At 52.3% G+C, this 16,290-nt stretch overlaps 1 protein-coding gene across 8 annotated transcripts in view; it reads left to right on the top strand.

The window, feature by feature from the left end:
- AGAP1 (ArfGAP with GTPase domain, ankyrin repeat and PH domain 1) overlaps nucleotides 1–16,290 on the top strand; it is a 340,037-nt gene that overhangs the window by 211,607 nt on the left and 112,140 nt on the right. For all 8 annotated transcript variants that reach the window (XM_081141778.1, XM_081141777.1, XM_081141775.1 and 5 more), the window contains one exon: nucleotides 7,869–8,037. In XM_081141778.1, coding sequence (XP_080997904.1) covers nucleotides 7,869–8,037 — 169 coding nt within the window. The remainder of the gene's footprint in view (nucleotides 1–7,868; nucleotides 8,038–16,290) is intronic.

The following is a 16,290-nucleotide window of genomic DNA, read 5'->3' as shown; positions in this document are numbered from 1 at the left end:
ATGTCTGGCTGGAGTTTAAGGACGTCCGGCCTTGGCAGGGCCTGTCCGAGGGAAGCCCCTGGGAAATTTGCTGGATCCCATCGCAAACGTAGGGGATTAGGGAAGTTTGACAACCCGAATGGTGGTCCCGAACCCGCAGGATTGAACACACCCACCCAGCCCTGCTCCTGCGGGCTGTTGCTGTGTTTGCCAAGCACCCCGGGGTGGGGGCCCTGCCTGAGCTCTGGGTGACCTGGGAAATCATTTTGGCGTTGATCCAACCAGGTTTCGAGAATGTGCTAAACGGCTTCTCCTGTAAATCAATGCCCAGGTCCCGTGACTGATACTGCCCTGGGACGTGGCATCGATATTTTCAGGGAGCATTTACAACTTTCGTTACAAAAAGTGACGACCGACAAGCTCGCACCTCTTACGGCACATTCGCCAAAAAGTCAGGGTCTCTATCAAAATCGTGTTTCTCCCTGAGGAATTCCTTGTTGACTTTGTAAGGCCCTCGGGGTTCGGGAAGTTGTCTAGGATTTGCAGATAAAAGGACAAAATGCTCGCTAGTTGTCCAGATAACAGGGCATCTGTGGATGGAAGTAGGGTGAGACCAGAGCAAACAGAGCCTTCCCATCTCTGCACAAACTAAACCAGCGCACAGCTCAGATTTCCCCTAACCCTGTGTCTCTGTGTTGCAGAAATGTCCTCCCTTCTCTTTTCTGAGTTTAAAAGAACGTGAAGTGCACGTGTCTGTAAATACAGTCAACCTTGTGGCTTGTGGATTTGAGTCTCTAAGCGTCCGGTGGAGCGAGGGGACATTGTCTGGTCACCCTGGTATTTCTTCCTTTGTACCCGACCTGTGTCATGCTGTTTTCCATGTTTTGGGCCTTCCGAGTGTTACTAATCTTGGCCGGAAATTCTCGCCGAAGGGAAATAACTCCAAACCATCCATTTCCTCCACTGACAGTGAGCCCCTAACGAGAACCCAGTGGGGGGAGACTGGACGTGGGGGGTGGTGAGGGAATGTTCTCCCACTTCGGCTAAGAAATTGAATCTCATCATGGTATTTTATAAATATTTCCCCTCTCCGGCGCGTCACCTGATTGCCGGCTCGTCGCTGAGGCCTGGCGAGAGGCGGGGAGAGGTGGCGGAGAGGCCCTCTTCTCAGGTGTGCCCGTGGCCCCGAATGGAAACCAATCAAGGTGCGATTTATGTTCATTAAGTGCTTGTCAAAACTGAAAAATTTTCTAATCAACAGCACTCTCGCCGCGGCCCCCTCGATGGCTGGGGGAGCCGCCTCCTCGAGCGGCTATTTGCCTGTTACAACTCTAGGCTAAACTCCGTGATGATTACATTAGGCTAAGCTGCGGAGTAAATGAACCGTGTCTTATTTAGGTGCCGCGAGCTGCAGCGCAGTCCTGCCCCGCAGGGCACTTGATAGCCCTTTATGGCTTTGGAATTAGTGCGGCTTCCCATTTGCTGCAGGGCGCTGCCGGTTATGCCTTTGAACTCAATAAGCAAAGGGAAGGGGCCTTTTGTTTCCCCCTCTCTTCCTCCCCGCGTCTCAGCACTTTTGTTTTGCATCTTTTCCAGACGGCATTTTGCAATAAAAATGTCTGACTGCCCCGCGCGTGCCACCCCCACCAAAAACAGAAGGGAAAACAGAAAAACTGGAAAATGTTTGCAGAGGGCCATTTTCCTCCCTACGCTGCTAAGTGAAAAAGAGCTTGGCCGGTCTCCCCCCGGTGGCTTCCCCGGTCCGAGCCACTTCCTCGAGTGGGAAGAGCCCCGTCAGCTCGGGAAAGGCCCACGTAAAGTTGGGGAGGGGGCAGCGACCCCAGCTTCCGATTGGACGAGAGGGGTAAGACCCAGCGTAGGTCCAGGGCTTGGCATCTTCCCGGCACTTCAACTATTATCTCATTTAATCGTCACAACAGCCCCACGCGGCAGGGTCTGTTACGATCCCTGTTTTTAAAGATGTGGAAACGGGGACCGAGGAACGATTGGGTGACACGGCCCACACGCCCACACGCTGGCACTCGGAGGCCGTGCTCCGGCCAGGAGGAAGCTGACGGCCTCTTCTGCAGACTCGCTTAGTTTCGGAAACCAGAAAATGCCATGACTCAGTGAACTGGCTGCCGATGATCTGGACTGAGTCCGAGTGTATCACCCTAAGCCTCCTCGGCGGCGGGCAGTAGCTTTAGGGAAACAGAACAACACCGTCAAAGCACAGCACAGGGGAGAAATAAACAGTAAGGCTTCTAGACAGGCCCAGTGACAGTTTAAAGGTGAGAAGAAATATTTAAATTGTGTGATGGGCAAAAACCAAGGTGGGCGTTTCTCTGTCCTGTGATGGGTCCCATGGCAGAAGGGGCCAAGCAACCATTAGTGCTGGAAGGACAGATGTGTAGGCAGATGTGTATGTTCTTCCGTCTTAAAAATCCGTCTTTAAGACCGGCCGGCGTGGCTCAGGGATTGAGCGTCGGCCCACGAGCCAGGAGATCGCGGTTTGATTCCCGGTCAGGGCGTGTGCCCGGCTGCGGGCTTGATGCCCAGCAGGGGGCGCACAGGAGGCAGCCGATCAATGACTGTCTCTCATCACTGATGTTTCTCTCTCCCCCTCTCCCTTCCTCTCTCTGAAATCAATAAAGACATATTTTTTTTAAAAATCTGTCTTTAAGTGCTGCGTATTCCAGCAAATTCTTCCCAAGAAATCTCAAGTTTTAAAGAGCGTCAGATAGACCTCGTATCATCATGGCGACATTTCTGGTATAACTCAAAATTTCTGACTAGTGGTCTGGTTGTTCCACGCCATATGCAATTATTAAAATAGTCACCTAGCCCAGGAGTGCTGTCGGCTCCGTGACGTTCATGGCAGTGAGGTTCCGCCCACGTCTCCTTCGGAAGAGGCCCACGGTGACTGAGGAGACAGGAAGCCACTTTCATATCCGACACATTCGTCTTCTACAGGCTCGGTTCCAACATACGGGAGCAACAGCTGATAAAACTCAGTTTAAACTGAAGTGAGAAAAATTCTTACAGGGGAAAGATCAGTACGCTAGGTCAGTCAAGGCACATAAAATCAAGAAGCAAAAGGTAGACCTGGCCCACGTGGCTCTGGTGGTTGGGTGTCACCCCCTGCACCCACAGGTCAGGGCACGCGCCCGGTTGCGGGCTCAATCCCCACTAGGGGGCGTGCAGGAGGCAGCCAATCAACAATGACTCTTTCATCATGGATGTTTCTCTCTCTCCCTGTCCCTTCCTCTCTCTCTAGAAAATCAATAAAAACATTTAAAAATATAGGTTTATTTTTTTTAAAGAGGCAAAAGATATACAGTATTTATAATGCAGTTTGGAATTTTCTGCCGTTTTGATTTATAATAACCTACTCCTGTTGGACTTCAGCCCGCAAAGTTGGGAGCACGTGGGCTGGAGGGCGAGCCCTGGCGGTGGGGTCGGAGCGCTCTCTGTAGTACATGAAGCCCGCCCGCTGCTCAGCGTTTGGAAGGCGTCGAGCTCGTGGCAAGACGTGCAGGTTTTGAAAATCCTCATTGTCACAGGAAAGCTCAGATGTTATCATGGGCCACAAATACTGTTTTTAAGACAATATCTGCCAAAAATTCAAGGTTGAATAATTATAAAGTACAACATAGTCATTCTTTCAAGTAAAAGCGTCGTCCCAGTAAAAAGGAGCTAGTTTAGCTTGTAACTCAAAACAGCCGTGGAAGCAGTTTTCTGCAAGGTAACCCTCGGCCTCAGGACGCAGCAGGTCACTGCCCCCCCAGGAAATTAGAAAGACATGTACTCAAGGGTTGAAATTTTTTAAAAGTCGACTTTGGGTGGGGGGAGTCTTTTTTATTGTTTTGGGGGGGGAAAGGAAGGGAGAGAGAGAGACATTGATTTGCTGCTCCACTTACGCATTCATTCGTTGATTCTCGTATGCGCCCTGACCAGGGATTGAACCTGCAAACTTGGCGTATCGAGACAACACCCTAACCAGCTGAGCCACCCAGCCAGGGCCCTGCAGGCTTCTTAAGAACATTTTGAAATGAAACTGTTCTTGTTTGTTTGTATTTAGCGAGCGCGGGAACGAAGACAGTAATGAGCAAAGTAGGACAGTTTGGTCCTCTGCCTGGGCTCGTGCTAAGTAAGGAGCCAGCAGTGACAGCCACCATCGCTTTTGCAATGTCAAAGCAAGTTTCAACACAGTGAAAAAAGCAGACAGTGTCTTGGAGTTGTTTAAAAATATGTTGAACCTGTGACACCCCCTACCCTCCAGTCGGGTTTCCAGGACTACAGTTTGAGCATTGCTGAGGCTGAGGATGCAGAGGAAAAGCCTAATGAGACCGACCATGGTAAAAAGACCAAAGCAAATGTCAGCGTGTCCTAAGTTATCTAACTTAGACCAAATATGACCCATGAATGTAAAATATTAAATTTCTCAAGTTATGTACAAGTAGGAACCAGTACCTATTGGGAAAACCTAACAGGAACAAAGATTCCCATTATTATTTCCACCATTTGATTATGAAAATGAAGTGTCTTAATACTTTATAAAAGTATGTGTAGCCCAGCCGGTGTGGCTCAGTGGTTGAGCGTCGACCCATGAACCAGGAGGTCAGGGTTCGATTCCAGGTCAGGGCACGTCCTGGGGCTGCGGGCTCGATCCCCAGTAGGGGGCGCTCAGGAGGCAGCCAATCAATGTCTCTCTCTCGCCATTGATGTTTCTCTCTCCCTCTCCCTTCCTCTCTCTCTCAAATCAATTTTTTAAAAAAACACACTTTAAAATAAATAAATAAAAAGTAGGTGTAAAATTGGAGTGATGTGGATTGCATTACCCGTACTTGAAGAGAGTAGACTTCGAAAGCGTGCCCGGCTTTCAGACGCCAGTCCTACCGTCCGCGCATTTCGGTTGAGCTTTAAGATCTTGTTAACTGCTCTTGGTGCCCCTGTGAACACGTCGGGCAACCCATCTTTCACCAGACAGCCATGGGTAACACGCCTGGGCGGGAGGTAGTGCAGATCAATATATAAGAGTGTTTTTAGGGACTGTTGATGGATTGCTGTATTCCCAGCTTAACTTGAGGGCCAGATGCCCCAGAGCTGACTAAGATGAACTTGTCATTTACCGAGAACTGTACAGGCCACCGCACGCGCAGAGGGCTCTGGGGTCCCCGAGACGAGACAAGGGCGTCTTCCCCTGGGTGGTTTCGGGGAGAGCTCCTGCGTTTTTTAAAGCAGCCTCGTGTGGTACTCTGATGTGGACCCCGGACCATCTCCTTGCCGGAGCACAGTGTTGGTTACCCAGGTGACAGTCTCCCGGTGACGCGGAACCGTGAGACCTTAGGACCGCCGGTCCGTTCTCCGCGCCGGGGACCTGGTGGGTGACTCCGGCCCTCGCGCTGGAGGCTCCGCAGAAGGTGGCAGCGAGCTGAGCGCTGTGGCTCTGCCGCTCGCTCGCTCCCGAGCAGGTTCCTCTCACTGCAGCTCATTTGCGTCTGGGACATCAATTAGCATGTTTGTTGAGGCTAATTGAATGAAACTCAATCATAGCTCTTAATTGCCTGACTATGTGAAAAGAAATCACATTAATGCAGCTAATTAAGTGTACAGCAATAGATGCAACATAATTAGGAGCGAAATGCAAAAAACAAGGGATTGCGGAGGTGCGGAGCCGGGGCGCGGGGGGACCCGGGGCCGCGGCGGTGGAGCCATCCACGCGTCTGGACGGGTCCCTCCGCTCCGGCGCCTGCTTGGAAAGAATCCACATGATGAGCTTGGACGACTTGAGAAGAAAAGTGCAAGTAGGTTCGCAATTACTACTTTTTCAAGCTGTTGAGGGGCAGGAGATGGCACCTCTGGGGGGCCGGGCTCTTGAGTGGGCCCCGGGGACTTGTTAAGTGCTGTTTAAAAGTACTTGGCTTTGAATTAGCCTCACGCCTTGTTAAAGGGCTTTCTCCCCTTTTATCTTCGATCAGCATTTTCTACAAGGAACCGGGAGAAGGGTACTATCTGTCGCATTTGCATATCAAAATCGAGCTCGCCGTCTCTCTCCCCCCCGGGGAGGTCCCTGCCTCAGACCCCTCGGGCTGCACAGCCCACTTCTGAGGGGCGACATGGTTTAGTGGTTGTCCCTTTAATTCCTCCCATACCAGGCCCAGGAGAGATGAAAAGGACCAGTTCCTTTTTTCAGAAACAGGAAACTCGTTCCTCCCGGGAGAAGCGAGCCTAGGAGCCGCAGTCTCACGTGTCCCCACCTGCCACCTGTTTCCGCAGCACCACCTGGAAGGGCCTTCGTGGCGCAGGACATGCCTTCTCTGAAGCTTTTAAAAGACCCTAGTGAAATATAAAAATGGCCAGACTTCTATTCCGATTTTTTTTTTTTAAAAAACAGCTAGTTCTTGTGAAGTTTCAGCACCTAAGTGACTCAGGCGAGAGAGCAGATCCCCCGGCCGACGCTGAGCCCGAGACAAATGCGTTGGTTCCCTCGGCGCACTCAGCCCCAAAGAGCAGGCTCTTGGTAGATTTCTGTAATAATTTCGAATAAAACGTCCTGGTTATTGTATGTGAGAACGTGCCTGTTGCAAGAGCCCATGCTGAGGCTTAGTCACTCTCTGATTAGCCTCATTTCGGAGCCCATGAGCAATAAATGCTCAATTACGCTCCTGTTATTGTATTTTAATTTGTGAAGAATTGGCATTAAAGAAGAAAGTTGTAGCAAGTTGATATTTTTAGAGGAGTAACTGTGCACAAAGGAGTTCATTACTCCCGAGCCTCAACTCTGGTTTTGAACCTTGGCCTCGCGTATTTTCCACGGGTGTTGGTGGACGTATGTGAAAGATGCGTAAGAACAACCTTTTAACGACCTTGACTCTTGGCCCCACGCTAACTGAAGGTCACTTGCAGCTTCGCCGAGCTCTTTGCTCCCACCCTCGACCCACCCAACTCGGTCATGAGCGTGCCTGTATTTCTTGCAGTCCACCTGTCCCGCCGTCCGATGTGATGATAACTTTGTTTACATCTTTGGTCCACAGCTTTTTTTCATAGTTATATTTGGGGGAGTTTTCCAAGCATCTTGATTTCCACGTGAAGTTTTCAGCCTGTTCCCAGCTGGACACACCTCCCCTTCCCCAGACCCACAACTGTCCTCCAAGGTGGCCGCGGCCCACCCCCGGGCCCCAGTCTGCCCGGTGGTCGTCCGGGTGACCCTCTCTGAGCCACCTCTGGGGCTTAAACACACAGCTTGCCCAGCCCGGGGTGCTCATGGCTGCACCGCTGAAGAAGGCCCAGCTCTCCCACCCCCCACCCCCGAGGAGCTTTGCTGAGTTGGCCCCACTCCGGTGCGGCCTCTCGTCTCTGCCCTCAGGTCCTCCGGGTCCTGCCTCGGCTTTTGGAGCTGTTGCTCTGCACTGGGAGCTGGCCTCTGGAGGGCGGTCCTTAGGAAGTCCCTGGGGACCCCGAAGCACCCCTCCTCCTGGCCTAGTGCTTGGCAAACCGTCGAGGTTCTGTTATTTCTGTCAGAGCGTCTCCCCCTGAGTGGTAGTGCCCCTGAGTGATAGTTTCTCCTCTTGCCATCCCCTCCTCTGTTGAGAACCCCCCGCCCTCCTCAGCCTGGGTGGCTCCCGGGCAGCCCCTCCTCTGACTGTTGGGGTTGTGGGGTGAGGTGTCGTCCCTGGACCCCCGAAGCTGGAGAGAGAGGGCAGCTCTTTCACACTCCCTGTCTGGAGGCCCCACGCTTGGCCTCCTTCCCGCGTGTTGGAATCTTATGCTTCGGGGTCCTTTCTGTGTCAGTCCCATCAGCAAGCGTCCTGCCTGCCAGCACGTCTGGGGCCGGGTGGTGGAAGGTCTCCTATTGAATCTCTCTCGGCTGTTTGACATTTGAACAGGATTATATGCAGAACGTCCACGGCAAAGAGATCGACCTTCTGAGAACCACCGTGAAGGTCCCCGGGAAGAGGCCCCCCCGCGCCACGTCGGCCTGTGCGCCCATCTCCAGCCCCAAAACCAATGGCCTGTCCAAGGACATGAGCAGTTTACACATCTCTCCAAATTCAGGTAAGCGCACGGCAGGCTCGCCGCGAAGCCCGAGCGTGGCCTGCGGCCGGTGCTGCTGGCTGAGCTGGTGGGTTGTCGGGACGTTGGTCACGATGCAGCCGATGGAGGTCTCGAAGCCCCTCTCTCCTGTCAGCGGTCCCTTCCTTTACAGTCCAGGGGTGGAGAACCTTTCTCCTGCCAAGGGCCATTTGGGTATTTATAACATCACTCGTGGGCCGTACAAAATTACCAACTTAAAAATCAGCTATGAAAAAGGCTCCTAGATTTATTGAATTTCGAGTCCTGCCTGCGGTTGCCTTCGCAGGACCAGACCCAATGATTTCTAGACCATGTACGGCCCTCGGGCCGGGTGTTCCCCACCCCTGCTCTACACTGTGGGCTCTGTGCTCTGTAATGATAACTTTGTTTACATCTTTGGTCCACAGCTTTTTTTCATAGTTATATTTGGGGGAGTTTTCCAAGCATCTTGATTTCCATGTGAAGTTTTCAGTCTGTTCCCAACAAGCACACGGTGGCACTTTGAGTCAGCGACACAAACCAGACCACGAGGTGGTCCCGGAGCCCGGTGGTCGCAGGTGCAATAGCGCGCGGTGGACGGTTTCGGGGCCTTAAAGACATGAGTGAGTTGTTACGGGATCGGGGATTCACAGGGACTGATTCGTAGGGACCAAGTGCGTGAACGTGAACCGGCCACTTGGAGCGAGATTGATCGGAAACCGTGGGACCCACAGAGAACGTAAATTCTCGCAGCTTTATATTGTAACTGCTGCGTCTTTCTTCAACCCGGAGTTAGTTTTCTTTACTCCCTTTTAAGGGGGAATTAGTTTTTTCTCAGAATTAGATGCATTGAGACAGTCCTGGCAATTGTAAGCCATTCAGATGTCACGGGTCGTTCCTGGTTAAGTCTGCAAGCGGCGGGCTGTGGCTCTGAGCTCCCGAGGTTCCTGGTCAGGGGACAGGTTTAGTTGCCGCTTGAATTCTCGGACGCTCGGACCCCTGCAGCGCGGGGAGCCTCTGTCTTTCTCCCTCGAGGAGCCCCTCTCTTCCCTCCGGCCGCCGTCCTTTCCTCCTGGAATAAACTCCTGTTCTGCGGCGGTTCTGCGTGTGTCTGCTTCTCAGAGACGCCACATTGGTTGTCCCTTCTCTGAAACGTGAAATCCTTCGAGAGAGGGGGGTGCTGACCCCGCAGGTCTGCGGCGTAAACAGCACCGGTTGGTGGGAGCCGGCGCATAGAAAGGGCGGGAGTTTGGGGTGCGTGAGCCGGGGCTCTGCTGCTGGATGCCGAGGGGTGTCGGGCGGGTAAGTGACCGCACATCACCACCGCATCAGGCTGACCTGGCCTGGCCTGCGTGTCACCCATGTGATGGCAGGTGAGGTCACACGGGAGGGCCGGAAAACTCACCAAGTGCAATAGAGACGTGAGCTGTTACGAATGAAGCAACCTGGGCTTTCTGCTCACGGAGACCTCGGTTCATTCCCCGGGGGGGTGAGGTCCTCCTGCCTGGGCTCTAGGACCTCGACCCTCCTTCCCGGACGCACCTGGCGTCTCCCTTCTCAGGATGGCGCCCGCACCCTGCGGGCTAAAAAGAGGGAAAGGCTGCCCAGGGAAACACTTTGTCTCTAGTGCGCAGGCCCGAGCCTTTGCTACTTTGTATTTCTTTACTTACTGAGCACCTGCGGGGTTGGATGTGCGCTGGAGGCGGGGCCTGAGCCCTGTAACCAGCTGTAACCCGCTGGCCTCCGCTCTCCCCCGCCCATCCCCTCACACCTGTCCCTTTACCTGCTTAAGTCAAGAAACACTGATGGAGTTTGTGGGGGTTTTTGTTAATCCTCATATGAGGGTATTTTCCCCCCTTTTTAATATGTAATCAAATTATGCCTTTTACTTCTCCAGTTTTTCTACTTTGGACATTTAGAAAGCCTTCGACAACCTTGAAGTCAGATCACAATTTATATATATGGATTTTCTTTTCTTGTTTTAGGCGTATCCAACTTTTTATTATAAAAGTTTTCAAACATACTGAAGAGTTGAAATAATAGTATAATGAACGACTATGTACCTTCCAGGTCCTTTTTTTAAAAAGAAAAATTGTAACCACTTACCTACCTTTAATTTGTTTGGGTCTATTCTATGTAATGGGACTTCTAGTTAAACTTAATTCAATAGGTAACTAATTGTTCTTTCTCTCTTCGTTGAATGTTTGCTCTTCCTGTTGATCCTGTGGGTCCCCTTCATTGTAACACTAACTCATTTCATCCAATTCCCTGTGTGTCTGGGCTCGAGAATCTGTTCCACTGACCTGCTGCTTCCCGGCGGCTCTCGCCTGGCGCCGAGTCACCAGGCGTCCTCCAGCTTTTCTGGGCTATTGCCCCACATTCGTTTTTTTTCCAGTAAACTTCAGAATATCTTCCCCTTAAAAATAATCCCACATGACTCCAGTCGTCACTGCTTTTGCCCTGTCTGTTAGCGGTGGGGGACCCGAACCTCGACCTCCGGCATTTCCCGCCGGGGAACACAGTTCTTTCCCGTTGTGAGGACATTTATCTGTACCCCTCAGTAAAGCTGAACACTTCCTTCCTTCAGCTCCTGTGTCTGTCTGGTTAATCCATCTGTTAAGTTTATAATTTTTGGTGAATCGTGGGACTGGTCTTTGGGGGATATATATATATGATATCCTCTAATCGGTGAGAAATAAGGCAGCTCCTGATTTTTGTGTGTTTCTCTCTAGCAGGCTTGCTGAGCGCCTGTTAGCCGGCATAGCTGTCCGGATGTTTCTCTTGAGTTTCTAGCACCCGCAGCCACAGAGCCGGCCCTGTTTCCGTCGTCGCAGCGCCTGGCCGTGCGTCGGTGTGGACTTTTCGTTTCTACCACGTGCTTCAGTGATGTGGGTCTTGCTGTTTTACCTCCTGCGCCACTCACTGCCCGCGATCGCTGGGTCTGCTGTGTGTCCAGGCCTGATCGGTGCGCTGGAGAGCGGGGGGCAGGGGGTGTTACAAGACCCCCCCCAGAGGCTGACACTCGGTGGGGGTGGAGTCAGACGATAAACACACAGACAAGGCCACTGAAGCCGGCAGGAACTGCTGTGGGACAGCGGGCGCCAGTGGGTAGAGCGGTGCTGGTGTTATTTCCAGTTCTGGGGGGAGGTTTGCCAGCGTCCGAATGTAGACTAACTTTCATACCATAAAACGTTGGGAATCCAGTGGCCTTAAAGTCAGCGTGGGGCTTGCTGAAGGGGAGGGAAACCCGTTGTCAAACTGGAAACTGGATCTTTACGTTACTGGGCTACCTCGCATGCGCCTCCTGAGCCCCGGCCTCGTGTTGGGGGCTGCGAGTGAACCGGAGCAGAAGAGCCGCAGCGGAGATGGGTCTGAGCCCCGTCAGCAGCTGGCACAGCCCAGGGCACAGTCCAGCAGCGCTGGCCAGTGGCTTCCCCGCCACCCACACCGCTGAGAAGTGAGCGACATCCCGGGAGGCGGGGCACGTGCGGGAGGCAACCAATCGATGTGTGTCTCTCAAATCTCCCCCCCTTACGCTCTCTAAAACTCAATGGAAAAAAATATCCTCAAGTGAGGATTAACAATAAAAAAAAGACAGTATTCTTTCAAAGAGTGATCGTTTGGGGAAAGAGAATTTAAGAGGAAATTATAACTACTATCATCAGACAGGTTTGAAGAGGTTAGTTACTGTATCCATAAAATGAAACAAACAAAAGGATTGAAAAGCCAAAGAGTTTTTGAAAATTAAATAGGCGAGTTAAATACCCTAAGTAGCTCTGCTAAGGACACTGTTGGTAGTCAGAGATGTCGCAGAAGGAAATACGCTAGAGGTGAGGAAGACACGCTGGCGTCTTCCCATCGGAAGAGTCAGGTGTCGAGATGGACGGGGGAGGAAGCTTGTACACAGAGAGCACCTGAGCTAGAAGAGCAAGGTTACCCGCAGAGGTGGGGCCTGGACCGTGGCCTTCTAAGAACGAAAGGATAACAGAAAAGTTCCCTTCTAAAGACAAATAATTTTGAACCTAGACGCCTACACAGTGCCAGACTATTACCCATCAAGTGTGAAGGTAGAAAAAAAGACATTTTTAGATGACATCCTTTTGAAAAAGCTACTTCAGCATCTACTCCAGCAAAAAAAAAAAAAAAAAAAAGGAGGGGAAACCAAAAGATACCTATTTGTTTGGCCTGTTTCATTCCCCTCCTGCGTCACGTCTTTCCCGATCTCCGAGCCCAGCGCTCAGGGCACCCGTTTCCGTCCCTGTGGCTCCGACCTCACGTTGCCTTTCTAACGGGAAACCATCCAAAGTCACGTTTTAGAGGATCCACCCAGCTGTGATTTCAGGTACACTTCCAGAGAAGGCGGGCAGGTGTCCACAGGTGCTTCCTGACCTGAGTTTTCGGCCAGGCTGCTTTGGGGGGATTATATCCTCATGGGACAGAAGGCAGTTATGTTAGCTCTGACCATTATTTTGACATTTAGGTAGAGAGCAGGAAAACATAGTGGCCTGAAGTAGGGCCTCTGGAGTCAGAAACACCACAGTGAACCCCACTCCCCCATCTCAGGACCTTGTGCAGTTGTCTCTCTATGCTCAACGTCTTTGTCTTTAAAATGGGAAAGTGGTACCTATGTCTGCTCTTAGGACAACAGGCCACCTGCCTTTGCAAAGCTCGGCCCAAGGTGAGTGAGTCCCCAGAATCGTATGATTTCGTCGTCATAGTTGTGCTCATCGCTGATGAAGGGGAGGAGGGAAGAGGGGAGAGAAGTCGGTTTTGAATTAATTTTTTAAATGCCATAAAGTTTGTTTATATAGCCTTTGAGTAGACATAATGGGTTATATTTAAACCCGTGTCCCCCCAACAGACAATGTGCCCCCCTCTGTAACAGCAGCGGCCCGGACAGGCGAGGGAAGTGCTCTTGGGGACTCTCGGGGTCTCCGTGGGCGGCTCTGCTCCAGTCCTGGGCGTCCCCTCGTCTCTGTCCCGGCTTTCGCCACAACTCCTGGCGGCGACGTTGCCTTCTGAGCCGACAGGCACCTGTCTCCTTTCCCTAGCGCGGGTCTTTGTTGGCCGCCTGCGTCTGTGACTGTTTTTACCCTAACCAGATGGACGCGTAGACCTGTCACCGGAAACCTTTCCTCCTCCCTCACCGCCCTCCACTTCGCCCCCCCTCCCCCAGTGGTTTCAAAACCCTGGAGCCCTCAGGAGGGCTGGGGCCGGGCTTCCAGGGGCGGGGGCGGGGATCTCCGTGTGTTTTGAGTGTTGAACTGCCGTTGACATCGAAAGTCTCAACCATGCTGTTTCCTCCACACTCCAGTAATCAGGACATCCAGCAAGCCCATAAAAAACCAAACTAATAGCATGAATATTCAGTGACCTAGAATACTAATTATCGTCATGAATATTAATGCCGTCGGACCTGCTCGCTCCTCTCCTCTCTCTTCCTCTCCCTTCCTCCTGCCTCGCTCCCTCTCTCTTTTTTTTCCACTTAGCCGGCTCTGAAGATGGGTCATAATGAGAGCATTTAGGAGGGAGCCCGCTCTCCGCCGTGACAGGGGCCGGGTAATAAGGAGAGCTTGATTAACGCGGCGCACTTGGGGGAGAGATGAGAGGCTTCACGTGGGCCCGATCGGGGGAGGCGATGAGGCACCGGCGGCTCTGTTGCTGCTCCCTGAGATTAATGAGGCCTAAGAGTGCATTAGGAACAGTGACAAAGGTTTCATCTAATGGGCTCAGTCATTTTTCCTTTGAGTGACAGACGCACAGAAGTAATTGGCTGTGCAGAATGGCAGCTCATTGGCGGTACTTAAGGATACATTATCCCCGTTGTGTGGCCCGCAGAGGCTGTTTATCAAAACCGCTCACACTGCAGACGCCGTCGCTAAGCTGCTGTTACAGTGGTAATAGCTATTAAAAAAAAAAAAAATAACGCCACATCCGAACGAGAGCCCTGGCTGTCTCCTAGAAACAAAGTTTTTCTTTGTTTAGTTTCAAATGGTCTAGAAAACATTTTAATAACTACGGAGTCCGTTGCGTGTACGGATGAGCCGCGCGGGCCGCCGCGTGGCTCCCGGCTCCCGAGTCGCTCGCTGCCGCGGGGCCGCCCGGCGCAGCCTCAGAGCCTGGCTCCTGCCGGGCCACCCCACCCGTTAATCTCCCACACCGGGGACTTCGCTGACAACACCGAGCCCTCGATGTATACGCTGGGTGACTTCTAAATGCTTTTTTCCAGCGACTTGGTAGACGTCCCAGAGGAAAGCCTTCTTGGCGGCCGATTGTTTTGCTGAAAAATAATCCGGAAATCAGTATCGCGCGACAATAATCTGATCCCATAAACCGGGTCTTAGTGGAGCAGGCTTCGGTGGCCATTTAATAAGTTTTTATTTTTAGGGGGGATAACTGTTCTGTGGGATTTCTCTTCGACTGAGATTTCGGGAGTTAGCTGCCTCGGGAGTTAGGAGCTGCGGCGTCTTCCGCTTTGTGAGAAACGCGCTCTTACTGTCAGCGGTTTCTGTAGCCGCATCTCTCCCACCGAGATTCCGCAAATGTGTTACATTGTTTCCATCACTAAATTGTCAACTCTCTGGGGCATAGGTCCTCAGTGCTCCTTCTTTGTTGCCCTCTCCCAGTTTTGTGACCCAGCAGTTACTTCTTCACTCAGTAAATGTGGGTATCGCCCGTCACGGGGGATGCAAGTGATGAAGGCTGAGGGTGGGTGCTGTTTACTTTAAAATCTTTTTTATTGATTTTAGAGAGAGGAAGAGAGAGAGAGACATCAGTGTGAGAGAGGAGCACCCATCGGTTGCCTCCCGAACGCGCCCCGACTGGGAATCGAACCCACAGCCTGTGCATGTGCCCCGACCGGGAATCGAACCCGCCACCTTTTGGTGTACGGGACGACGCTCCAGCCGACTGAGCCGCACCGGTCAGGGCGAGGGTGAGTATTGTAACCTCCCCTGGTCAAGGTCACTGGGGCACAGTTCGAACTCAGAACCATACTGTCCAGTTTAGGGAAACCTTCAGTCACCTCAACTCTGAGTGGGGTGTTCTTTGCCCTAAGAACCAACAACAGCAGCCCGATCCGTGTCGATTTCAGTTAAACGCGTGAGGCGGGTGTTAGATGCCGAGCTGTGCGCGCATCTCTGGGAACAGAGATCCCTGTAAGGAAATAAAAATGGCTTTAGAAACTTTTGGTTTTCCCCTCAAAAATGTACGCTTGGCGAAGAAATAGCGTCTCTGCTGTGGACGTGCTGCTCTCAAGCCCAGCACAGTGGTCGGCGTGGAAGAGCTGCCACGGGAGGGGTGGGCCCGGAGGCGGATCTCCACGAATCGTCCAGGCGGCCGTCAGGGAGAAGGCCGCCCGCTGGCCGGGCCTCGGCTGTGCCTGGGCCTTGGGAAAGAGCCCGTCCGTGCTGGAGTCCAGTCCGTGATGGTCCCGCCTGCTGCTCCCTCCTTCCCGCATCGGGGGAGGAGAGTCGTCATGGTTTTTAATTGAAATTTTTTTAGAAAGAGAGGAAGGGAGAGGGAGGGAGAGAGGAACATCGATGTGAGGGACACACTGACCGGCTGCCTCCTGCACGCCCCCTACGGGGATCACCTTGGCCTCCTCCCTGACAATTGGAAAATTCAGTGGTAGCCGGAGAAATCTCCCCTCAAAACCATGCTGACAAATCAAAATGAATTTTGTGCAGATCACGCCTATTGCGTTTATCATATGAAGGAGGAAGGGTGTTTTAAAGATGGAACTGTCCCGTGTGGCAAAAGAAGGCGCTAAGCAGTCGGATTGGGTCGTAGGGGCTGTAAAACCAACCGAGAGCCTGGAGGACAAGACCTGGGCGTCTCGGACTCTGTTTTATGAAACATTATTGCTTGAATGCTATCATCGTACTTTATTGCTTAAAAGAAAATCCTTAGTTTTGTCCTGTGTAACGCTGTCCCAGCTTAACACTACTGTATCGCGTGCGAATTCGTTCACGCGCCCCTCCCAGACAGGGGGTGTAGCCAGTGCGCATCCCGCGAGCGTGGTGGAGTCGGCCCGCGTCGGCGGCGGGGTGGGGCCCGCAGTAAGGCCCCGACCCGCGGCGGCGAGGGTCCTGGAGCCAGTGAGCGCGGGCACGCGAGAAGCCGCGCTTATACCTGGAGAAGGCAGACTTTGTCTGGAATAGATGTTCAAACCTATTTCTAACTGTACTCACTTAAATGATGACTTACCTTCTGACGTGCTTATTGCTTTCGTCTCGAATCGGACCAGACACCAAA

The sequence above is a fragment of the Miniopterus schreibersii genome (assembly GCF_964146895.1).
Source record: "Miniopterus schreibersii genome assembly, chromosome: 7".
Lineage (NCBI taxonomy): Eukaryota > Metazoa > Chordata > Mammalia > Chiroptera > Miniopteridae > Miniopterus > Miniopterus schreibersii.
The sequence above is the reverse complement of the archived record's forward strand: the minus strand, read 5'-3'. Positions and strand labels throughout refer to the sequence as shown.